Source organism: Brassica rapa, chromosome A10, assembly GCF_000309985.2.
Source record: "Brassica rapa cultivar Chiifu-401-42 chromosome A10, CAAS_Brap_v3.01, whole genome shotgun sequence".
Classification (NCBI taxonomy): Eukaryota; Viridiplantae; Streptophyta; class Magnoliopsida; order Brassicales; family Brassicaceae; genus Brassica; species Brassica rapa.
Window position 1 is genome coordinate 10,809,019 of NC_024804.2, and position 11,527 is coordinate 10,820,545.

Sequence of the window (11,527 nt, forward strand, 5' to 3'; positions counted from 1 at the left end):
GTGCCCGAGTTGACGAGTTCTTGGCCGGATAAGTGTAGGCGTGTGCTCACCGTCGCGAGGAGGAGCAAATCGGAGTGGCGAGGCGGTGGGATGATTTTTCTCGATTTAACCGTGGAATCAGTGAAATCGGTGCCTAAGATTACATACACGTGCTGTTAAACGAGAAACTTCGAACATAATCTATACTTATTTTCATTTTTATGTTATAACCAACTAAAAAATAACAAAAAGTTGAAAAAATTGGGTTCGAAGTACATGGATGGCGGCTAGGTTGTGCAGAAAATTTTAGCAAAGAGACAAGGGTAGACATGTAATTTCTCATTTAATCAATTAAATCTAGTTTTAAGATGAGCTTCGAAACTGAGACATAATATCATTAATCTGCGTTTCTAACCACTAGGACAACTTAACATAATAGCAAAAATTTTACCAAATCAAATATATATTGCTAAAATATCTTATAATTACTCTCCGACTTTTTGGTAACTCGCTAGATCAAGGATAGTCGCCTGACTAGCGCATGGCGTAGTTCCGAATAGGGATATTAACCAACAGATAACGCTAAAACATGGTTGATACATGATCAATACGTAGCCATGTTTCTTCAATGGAGAAAGAAGAAGATATGTGCCAAAACTTCTCGCCGGAAAGCCAACAATCTCCATTTCAAAACTTGCGTGAGACTTCTTGTATTTTTTTCCACCTTCAATCGCGGTCAATTGCAAGATCTTTTTCTCCACTTGTTCGATTTTATCCCAAGGAAGAGCTTTAGAAGAAAAGGATAGTAACTTGTCGGAACACTAATCCTTATGGCAACTCTGATTCATCTAGAGTATGTCATTACTCTCCGAAGCTTGATCCAAATCTTAATTCTTGATCTTCGTGGAGACTACGCCTGAACATGAGCGGAGCTTGATACCACCACTGAATCAAGAGCTAAGCTTGTCTAACAAAAAGAAAAATCAAACCTCCCAATCAAACGATGTCAGCGCTTATGTCAACGCCTTATCATGCTTACATAAGCTTGTAGCGATTACATCATCGCTTACATCATAATAACACAGAAGGAGAAGAACGCATCCATAATTTTATTTATGCTCAACTTATTAAAGGAAGATAAGAGTGATAATCATCTCTGATTTTGTTGAAACTTAACACTACGCGAATAGGAAATCGCCAAAGTGAACAAAAAGAATTGATCAATCAATCGAATTATAAAACAAACAAAAAGCTTAGATCTTCATCCCTCTCAAAGATGAATGTTTGTTAGGACGGGGAAGAGATAATTCTCTCTCATTTCGTTTTAGTTAGCAATATATCCAAAATAAAACAAGAAATTATGAATTTTTTTTAAATGCAAAATTTTATTACCAATAAATTATTTATTTATACAAAAAACTAAATTTATATTCATAAAATAAGGGACTTTTTAATCAAAAATTTTAATATTGCCACTCTTTTTTTTTTGCTTTGCTTAAGCTTTCATTCTTTACCTTTATCTTCAAATAATTTTATTCAAATGTTTATAATTGAAATTTGAATGAATAAATTGGGGTAAAAACTTATGTGCAACATTTGGCTTAGTTTCCTTAAAGGATGTATGGATTGATAAGTAAGATGTATAAACATTTTGGAACGAACATGTAAGCAAACAAAGAAATTTTTGACTATCTTTTAAGGAGGCCCATCTTTTAAAGAGTTTGTCTAGTTTGGCAATGGTTAATATTTTTTTGTTTTTGTGAATTTTCTTTTTTTAACGACGTAGAAATCCATCTCAAGAAACAATGATTACATATACTTTACAATGTCAAAATATAGTTGTAAACTAATAGAAATTTTTTGATTCTAAATTAGAGACATTGAATTATGTCTTAAAACAATTATTAGAAAATACAACCATAGTTTTTAACAAAAAAAAATAAAAGATAGTTACTATTATTCCAAAAAATAGTTACTATTCTTTTTCCTCCATGTTCAAATCAACTCTACTATTATAGTAGTGAACTAGATTTAAATGAGAAGTGATTTCTCCACTGTCTGCATAGTGACGGTACACTTCCTTGCGAAGGAAAGTACCATCATGTAGACAGAGCTGAGAAATTGTACCATGGTATGGATTGAGAAGATGCAGCGAGTTAATATTTTTTTTAAAAAAAGAAGATTTACATGTTAATCAACCAAAAATGAAGCGATTCAAAATAAATTGAATTCAAATAAAAACAAACTTTTGATTTCACTGCACAATTTTTGACTATGAAAATTTTTAGCATCTAAAGAGTTGAACAAAAATATTTATGTCATGATTTAATACAAAATCTTAATTTTCAAGTTATAATAATAATTTTTTTTTTTGGCTTTGACAGTTCGTAGACTATAAAACAAAAGTTCTATATAGGAATACATATAATTTCAATCGTTACAAAAAGTTATTTTGGGCATTGACATATTTAACATAAACTTTTAGCTTATTTTCCATTTAAAATAAATATATTCATACAGTTTTAAAACATTCCACTAACTTTTCATATCTAACTTGGATTCGGGTTAGTGTTTGCATTTTATCTGAGGTTCGAAGTGTATGATTGATAACTTCTTTGATTGTAGCACACTTGATGTAACATCCAACAATTTGAAGCGACAATGAAAATATTGATTGGCATCCAACAACTCATGATCATCTTATGCTTTTTGAGCTTCATCCAACGCCTTGATGCAAAAACCAAAACACTCATGCTTATTGGCTTCATCAAATGTTTTGATGCGACATCTTAATCACTCACGTTGTTTTAATTTTTTTTAATTTATATTTTGTTTGGATTTTTATAAAAATAAAATTGGGCTGGCTAACTACAAAATAAAGTATAATTAAGAATCTAACCAAAAAACCTCCTCTAATATTTTTATAGTATATACTATGTTACCCCTTAGTAACCGGTTGATAAAAACAAACAATTTTTTTTTCATCATCAGTCACCATCTCTGCTTCTTCCATAACCATTGCCGTTTCATCTATCTCAACCACACCTCTTCACCAACCACTTCTATAATCCCTTACTGTCACCGGAAATTTATAATGGTTTTCCTAATTGATAGTGATTAAATCGGTAGAGATAAAGATCGAAGTGAAACATGTGAGTATGCTTATTGATTAACTATATGATGATTCAAACAAGTAATAGTGTAGATGAGAGTCAAAGTTGAAGAAGCTGAACAATGTTGCTTATGTAGCATACTATTCTATTTTATAGTCATAGTATAGTATAGTATAGTATGTTTTTTTGTTCAACTCTAATTCCTAATGTGTTTCTCAACCTCCTCCAATCAATTTAAGCGACAACTTTACCAAATCACCCGCAAATAATATCTACCCTTCCTATTCTTCACCTCTAGAAAAGATGGATCTCTCAATAGAATATTTAACATAGAATATAAATATTTAATATATTATTTAGTCTGATCTATTCTTTATATATGTTTTAAATTTCTTCTTCCATACATATTATGTCTGTCATACTTATTATTTCTATCTTACTTACAATCCATCATTGACCTATCATGACCACCAGCACCATAGCAACAAGAGACCCTTCTATACAGAGCATGCTTCCTCTATATTTATAATTACCGGTAATACCATGACCATCGCTTCTTCCAGATTGTCGCCACCGCCGTTGCCATTTCTTCTAGTTTTATCACTGTTGCTTCCTTCTTACCACTATTGTCGTTTTGTACACCTCACTCTTATGTATTTTTTTTGTTTACCTACAACTTGTATAGATAGAGGATAAAACATGAAGAAAAGAGAACAAATATTGTAAAGTCTAATTTTCTGAATATAGATGCTATATTTTTAACAGATTATTGAAACTTAGTTATTTCACAAATTGACCCATGAAATATTTCACAATATAGGATTAGAGTTTTAAAGTTACTTCCTTCGTTATATAAATAGATTTAGTAATTGTATGAATCATCTTTGAAGTTGCATCTAATTGAATTTTAAGAGCTTTTACAAGTACTAAAAGGAGAATTCTTACCCTTTGTCTTAGTCGGCTCTCTCAAATTCTCGCCGAGAGCTTGATAATTGTTTCCGACTCTCTGTCATCTTTTAAGTTGGACTCTTAATTGATACTAATTTTATGAATATCATCGATAAATTTGCAACCACTACTGAATCACACTCTCATGAAACTGAATAGCCAAAACTTATGAGTTATGAGAACCAAAGATAATGAGAAGTAAGCTCTCTATTGTTTAGTATTTTTTTGTATAGAAAAATTAAACTAAGAAATATGATGAGCAAAATTTGAATAAACTCGAAAATGTGACACTCTTAATTGAAACTCATTTTGAGAAAACAAGCACGGGGGTGCTCATTTCCTTTTGTTAAAGTTTCAGTTTTTAGGAAAAAAAAAACAAAAAGGAGAAGCCTTACTCCTCTTTATTTTGATCACTAATAAGAAATTAGCCCTGCGGATTATGTCCTAACCAAACCAGCCGAACCGGATTGAACCAAAAATTTTGGTTTTTGGTTCGGTAGAAGTTTAAAAATTGATTTGTTTTTTGGTTTTGTTTGGTTTTAACTTATTATTATTTTTTTTAAATAACCAAAACAACTGAAAACTTGAATTTAACCAAAAATCATTTTTTTTTCAAAAATTAAGCTGAATTCCAACCGAAAAAATCAGTTATCTTTGGAAAGAAAATTAAAAATCAAAATTTACCGAAACTGAACCGAACCAAGCCGTTTTTTTTTTCAGTTTACTTTTGTGTGATTGTGACCAAACCGAATCAACCAAAACCAAAAATAGCCGAACCAAACCGCATGCCTATAAGAAAATCATCATTACTCAGACTCAAAATATCTTTGGCATAAAAAATGATACATACACATAAGAAGAAAGTTAGAATAGAGAATACAACAAACCTAGAGTGGAGATAAGCAGATGCATTGAACATTGCAGATCCCTTTATAAAATCTTTAGAATCACCAATCATATTGTTTCCTTCAATCCTTGACTAATTCCAGATCACTTTATTTTGCTATAGATTTTTGTCTCGGTCATGGTATATGGATGTTAGGCAATAAAGATGGTTAGCCCAAAAAAGACAGTTACTTAACCATCAAATACACATTAATGGTTCCGGTTTCGAGTTCGTAAATAACCTAACCAGTGTTTCTTTTTGAAAGTTATGCACAACATTCTTGGCCGGTCCAAAGGGGAAGCCACCCAAGCCACCGATTAGAGCAGCCAAATTAAAGTATATTTTATAAATTTTAGTATTTATTATTATGCAGAGTTTTTTAGATAAAAATGACTATTAACCGGTGATAAAATCCTTTACTCTAAGAGAACAATGCAATTAATGCTTCTTTAATTTGCTTAATTGTTTCTCATCATCCATGTAACATATTTATTAATATAATTATATAAACAACATTAATTATTTTACGAATATTATTATTATTATTATTAAATAAATATAAATTATGTTTACAAATAAAATTTACTAAATTAATAAAATAAAAGTAAAAATAATAAAAATTATATAAAATTTAAGTAAAATATTATTCTTTTAAAATGTGAGATTTTGTATTAGCAATTGATTTTAGTAAATTATGATTGACTATAGTGAAAATGTTAGTGATAATATTAATTAATGTTATAAATTTATCATTAACATTTAATGTTAAAATTATAGTGATATTTTATACTATATATATTTATATATGATTATTAGAAAAAAATGTAAAAGAACAAGTTGTTAAAAGTTTGCTTTTAGCAGTGTTTTTAAAACCGGACCAGTTAGCGAACCAAATTTTTTTGGATCATGAGTCATTGTGGTTCAACCGGGTTTGAACCTGGTCCGATGGGGTTTGACTGGATTAAACTGAATATAATTATATTTTATAAATATTTATATGCATATACTTACAAAATAGATCAAATCAAATAAAATGTTTAAATAGCCATAATGTTTAGAAAAAATTAAAAATAACAATTAATATGTGACAAAATTATAGATTAATTTATTAGTTCAAATCTAAAATCAATATGAAAATCAAATTTTTAATTTTATTCCCAGATCTTATCACTCTAAATATTCATCACCTTTTTAAAAAGTTATATACACATAGCTAAAAGTTATATTTTGAGATAAAAATTTCACAAATGTAAATGTTTCAATTATTGAAGTCTTCAAAACAAGTGATTATGAAATAAAATTTAAACAAAGTAAAAAAGTAGGCAAACATAATATCTTCACGTAAATATTAAACTTTGTGAATCTTGTAATTTATGAGTTGTAAAGACGTCAAAAAAGGCAATAACTTTATTGATTTTTAATAAATTCTATTTTTACTTAGAAAAAGAAGAAAAAATAATTGTTTCATTAACAAAATTTTGGTTTGTATATGAACCGGAGTTTTGTTGGTTCATTGGATTGGCGGTTCCTGGGTTTTTAATGGTTTGATAGGGATTTTTAACCGGTTCAACTTTAATTGAGTTTTGATATTACTCCAACCTGGATTATTTTTGGTTCGTGGTTCAACCTTGTCCGACGGCCGGTTTGGTTAGGGTTTAAAAACACTGGCTTTTTGAGCATCTAAACATTTAGACCGGCACTGACTACATTTTTATTCTTGGCCTCTTGGGAGAGGGTGGGTCCAATACGTAATGAACCAAAAGAGAATTTTGCATTTTCCAAAGTCCAAAACAATCGGTAGGGGTAGTATCGTAAAGTTAAATAAAACCTCAGAGACACCAATTTTACTTCTTCCCCAAGAACAAGAACTCGTTTTGTCCCTTTTATTAATTTCTCCTTTCATCTACGATTTCTAAATAAAGCTGTTTGGATTCTGAAATTCAATTGCGCTTCTTCTCCTTCCTCCTCCGTGATGTTGTTAACTAGGGTTTTATCAAGAGTGTCTCGTACCTCGAGCTTACGCTCGTCTCTCTCCTCCTTGTCTTCTCCTCAAAGGAATCAGATTCTTCCCATTCTTTCCAGCCAATTTCACTCCTTCGTACACGGAACTCCCAATAAGGTTCCGATTTTGGTTAATATCCTGTCGTTTGGTTTTTCTTGGGTTTAAGGTTTTGCTCAAACGAATCTCAACTCGAAAGTTGACTTCTTTATCACAGAGTTCACGGTTTTAGTTGTTAGCTGTCTGAACCAAAAGAGTATATGCTTTGAATTGATTGATTACTCTCTTTTAGGGGTCCGAATTGGTTTCTCTCAATCGTTGTAGATCTTCAACCTATTAGGAAGTTTCTTATCGCAATCATTGTTCAAACGAATCTCAACTCCATCGTTTCCAAATTTGACTTCTTTATTACAGAGTTCACTGTTTTGGTGTTATATGTCTGAAAGTATATATGCTTTTATTGCTTGAGCTTATTTAGATGCATATTGGTTTGTTTGTGAATCTTCAACTTATTAGGAAGTTTACTCAATTTGGATCCTTTAACATTCGCAGCTTGTTGCAGCTCCAGTGTCGCTCCTAAACCATTCATCTCCAGATCTCAATGTCTTTCAAAGGTTCGGCTTTTTCTCCTCTTCCTCAGCTGAATCCAAGGAAAATGAGACCAGCCAAGGTTCTGAGGATGTGGAGTCTATGAAGAAAGCTACTACAGGTGAGGCAAAAGAAGTGACTAATTCTGCTGCACAAGGAAGTTTGATAGGTTTTTACTAAACGAATTGCGTTATCTGGTGTTTCTAGATGATTTTGAGGGTTTGTCAAGGGACGATTTGGTGAAGCTTGTGGTTGAGAAGGAAGATCTCGTCAATGTCCAGCAGGAAGAGGTGAAGGAAATGCAAGATAAAGTTCTTCGAACTTATGCTGAGATGGAGAATCTTATGGCCAGGACTAAACGTAATGCTGAGAACGACAAAAAGTTCGCCATACAGGTTTACTTCTTACACTAATCCTTACTTGTCTTACTCTATATGTATACCCAGAATGGATTCGTTGACATTATGTTCTGCTGCAGAAATTTGCAACAAGCCTTCTGGATGTGGCGGATAATCTCGGGAGAGCTTCTTCGGTTGTCAAGGAGAGTTTTTCCAAGATTGACACTTCCAAAGATTCGGCTGGTGCTACTCCACTCTTGAAAACCCTTTTAGAAGGAGTGGAGATGACTGAGAAACAATTAGCTGAGGTATTATAAATGTTCCTTCATTGAGGTTAGACAAAGATGAGATGAAGGACTGGTTCTGATCATCTGTAAAAACTTGCAGGTATTTAAGAAGTCTGGGTTGGTGAAAGAAGATCCATTAAATGAACGGTTTGATCCAAACCGACATAACGCAGTGTTCCAAGTCCCAGATGCTTCCAAGCCAGAAGGCACTATTGCTCATGTCCTAAAGGTACTACTACTAAACTTACTATAAGAGGATTTGCTCTAATAAATGCTATCTTTTGCTAAACCACACAAATATTATGGATTCTCTTGTATAGATTTGTAACCTTTTTGGTAACGGTTTGCTTTATTATACATCTGCAGTCTGGATACTCGTTGTTTGATCGAGTAATAAGACCAGCTGAGGTCGGTGTTACTTGCGCTGCGGTGAACCAAGAGAAAGAAGCCGAAGCTTGAGAAACTCAAACGGTGAAAGAGTTGAGCTTTGTTTGAACCTTTACACCTTCATGTTGTTGTTTTCTTTTACACCCGATAGCTCTCTCTCACACACTCGCATATTCATTGGATGAACAAGATCTCGTAAAGCAGCTTTGATGTTGCTGCACTTCCAGGGAACACCCCTGGTTCTGTAACTTTATTTCACAAAATTTTCATTTAAGTTATAACAATGGAACATCGGATGATATGATTTTGATTCTGATGGAGCCAGGCTTTTTGATCATACACATATAGCTTCTTCTAACTAGAGATACACTACTACAACAAGATACAGATCCAGAAGGATACTATAAGAGTTACACTATCAGACATGGTAGGTAGCCACAACAACACCAAATCCTGAGACTTTTTATTGTTGATTCATCCCTCAGTTTAGCATGATTTCTCTCTTCATTCTTCTTCAGTCCCTTCAGAATTAAGACACAGTCCCAGTTTCAAGTGACGAGTTTTTGCCTCCTACAGAGGAAGAAACAAGTATGAACAAAACTCAACAACACTTGATCGCAATCATACGAAACCAGTTAGAAGCTTCACCTTAGTTTGGTCTGAGTCAGTCAAGTTCATGTCCAGACCAACGGCTTTAGGCAAAGGAGAATCATTGTCAAATTCGTCAGTCTCTTCCGCTTCAACCTCAGAATCCTTAGCACCCACTCTCTCCCTATGCTCAAACATCGCAATCTTGCAAAAGTAATCATTCAACACAAATCTTAATTCCCTACAAAAAAAACCTAAATAGATTTTTCCAAGAAAAGAACTTTACTGGAGCGTATCTGAATCTTCGTTTAGGCGGCTCCTCTGTCTCACCGGAACCGTTAGCGTCGGAGGGAAGTGGGGTCCACTTATGGAGAAGCAGATGGTGTGGGGAATTGCTGCTGCTGTTATTGTAGCTACGACCGTTGGATTTAGATGCTCGGAAAACGCCGACTGGTGACGTGGAGACACGTACCCACTTCTTCTTCCACTTCCTTACACGGCCGCTGAAAACCGCCGTCGCAGCCGGACCACTGTATCTCGATGACGTTCGGCTCAATCTCGACCCTACGCCTTCCATCTCCCCCCAACCAAATTCTCTCTCTCTCTCTGTCACTGCCCCGACAGAACTATTTGTTACTTTAATTAATGTATCTGCTGCTGCTTGTTTTTAGAGCTGGGTTGCGGGTCAAACCTGCCCCGCTGACCCGCCAACCCGCGGATAAACTGATTTTTTTACTCAAAAAATTTGACCCGCTTGACCCGCAAGAAGAAAATATGAAATCCGCACCCGCCCCGCTTAAACCCGCGGGTGATCCGCTAGACCCGCGGATAATATTAATAATATTAAAAATTATTAATTTAAATATTTTTTATTAAAAATAACAATAAAATTTAATATTTAAATATTTTTAATTAAAAATAACAATAAAATTTAATATTTTAAATAATTTTTATTAAAATAATAAATATTAATCTATTTATAATTAAAATTATATTATTTTTTTAAAAAATTCCATTAAAAAATAATATTTTAAAAAAAAAATCTTTTTTTTTTAGTTTTTGCGGGTTGGCGGATACCCGCACTGAATTTTGACTGACCCACACCCGCCCCGCATAAAAATCACTCAACCCGCACCCGCAAACCAAAATTTTCAAATCACTCGACCCGCACCCGCCCCGCAGCGGGTCAAATGAAGCGGGGCCCACGGATAATGATTCATATTCCCAGAACTACTTGTTTTAGAGCTTGACTGGTTTTCCCGCTACCACCCGCAAACGCAGCTTTTGCGGTTGGTAGCGGTTGCCAGCGTTTCGAAACAATTATACAAACCGCTTCAAATCGCTTCAAACCGCTCCGAACCTCTTAAAATTAAAAGCTGGTTCCAGCTAGCGTTTGCGGTTGCGGGAGGATAATTTTTTAAAAAAAAAAAAAAACCATATACATACAAAAATAAAAGTATTCAATAAATTTTTTAATATGGAATTATAAAAATACTAAAATATATCTATTATATTTTAATTAATACTATAAAATTTTAAAATAAAAATATTTTCTATAATTTTAAAATTTTAAAACTATAACTTTCTAAATATAATTTTCATATTTATTATAATATTATAATTTTTGATATTTTTATAATCATATAAAATGTAAATATTGTTATTTTATTATTTAACTGTTGCTATATCTGGTAGTTAACCAGTCATAAGTATCTCACAAACACACTAATTTCTAACCGCATAACCAGTCGTACAAATCTCTTAAAACCGCTAAAAACCGCAACCACCCGCATCCGCAAACGCTCGCAGCCGCAACCGCAATCGCTGCGTTTGAACCAGTCAGGCCCTTACTCGGTCCGTAAAACGCAGCGTTTATAGCGAAGTCTCTGTAAAGATATGTTAAACGCAGCGTGTTACAGGGGTACAGGATTTGTAAAAAACGCAGCGTTTTTACAGCTAGTATCTCTTTTAAGGATATGTAAAAAACGCCGCGTTTTATCGTCTCCTTCAAAGAAATGGCGCTTAAAAACGCTCAGTTCTCTCCTTCAAGCTAAAGCAAGAGAGGTGTTTAAATAAAAACAAACAGCTAAAGCAAGAGAGAAAGAGCAAAAATGGAGCTCTGCGTTAACAGCTCGACAACGACGATAAGTCTGCTTCATTCATGTTTAACCCGACGTCTTTGTTTTCTCCTCTGGTAGTTTCTCTGTGTTACGGTTTAACGGGAGGGTGAATAAACCAATTAAACCATTGGAGCTATCTTGTTCCTCCTCTAAGAAAATTGGGGGTGGTCGGAATATGTGTGTGGCATTGAGATTGGATGTAACGCTCAATTGCAGGTGAAACTGAGCGTGGAAGTTCCAGCAATTGTCTGTGAAGATTGTTACCAAAGAGTCCTATAACCGAGTTCATGAAAA

The 11,527-nt window shown here is 33.5% G+C and overlaps 2 protein-coding genes across 2 annotated transcripts; one reads left to right on the forward strand and one right to left on the reverse strand.

Annotated features, from left to right (window-relative positions):
- The first annotated feature begins 6,747 nt into the window (after positions 1-6,747).
- Positions 6,748-8,835, forward strand: LOC103844965 (grpE protein homolog 1, mitochondrial). The gene is made up of 6 exons (XM_009121795.3): positions 6,748-7,045; positions 7,478-7,634; positions 7,721-7,908; positions 7,992-8,159; positions 8,239-8,367; positions 8,505-8,835. Exons 1-6 carry the CDS (start codon positions 6,899-6,901, stop codon positions 8,595-8,597), a joined length of 882 nt encoding a protein of 293 aa, XP_009120043.1. The 5' UTR covers positions 6,748-6,898; the 3' UTR covers positions 8,598-8,835.
- LOC103844964 lies at positions 8,775-9,761 on the reverse strand. Its single transcript, XM_009121794.3, has 3 exons — positions 9,400-9,761; positions 9,174-9,317; positions 8,775-9,095 (listed from the first exon to the last, which is right to left on the reverse strand). The coding sequence occupies exons 1-3, from the start codon at positions 9,688-9,690 to the stop codon at positions 9,030-9,032; spliced, it is 501 nt and encodes a 166-aa protein (XP_009120042.1). The 5' UTR covers positions 9,691-9,761; the 3' UTR covers positions 8,775-9,029.
- Between the last annotated feature and the right edge of the window lie 1,766 nt (positions 9,762-11,527).

What these genes read in the sequence shown, in the direction of transcription:
- LOC103844964 (XM_009121794.3), bottom strand. Translation starts at nt 9,690, where the DNA reads ATGGAAGGCGTAGGGTCGAGATTGAGCCGAACGTCATCGAGATACAGT. An exon ending in GAAGATTCAGATACGCTCCA is followed by an intron (nt 9,318 to 9,399) that starts GTAAAGTTCTTT and finishes TACTTTTGCAAG; the next exon opens with ATTGCGATGTTTGAGCATAG. An exon ending in CTGACTCAGACCAAACTAAG is followed by an intron (nt 9,096 to 9,173) that starts GTGAAGCTTCTA and finishes CTTCCTCTGTAG; the next exon opens with GAGGCAAAAACTCGTCACTT.
- LOC103844965 (XM_009121795.3), top strand. Translation starts at nt 6,899, where the DNA reads ATGTTGTTAACTAGGGTTTTATCAAGAGTGTCTCGTACCTCGAGCTTA. An exon ending in TACACGGAACTCCCAATAAG is followed by an intron (nt 7,046 to 7,477) that starts GTTCCGATTTTG and finishes TAACATTCGCAG; the next exon opens with CTTGTTGCAGCTCCAGTGTC. An exon ending in ACAAAAAGTTCGCCATACAG is followed by an intron (nt 7,909 to 7,991) that starts GTTTACTTCTTA and finishes GTTCTGCTGCAG; the next exon opens with AAATTTGCAACAAGCCTTCT.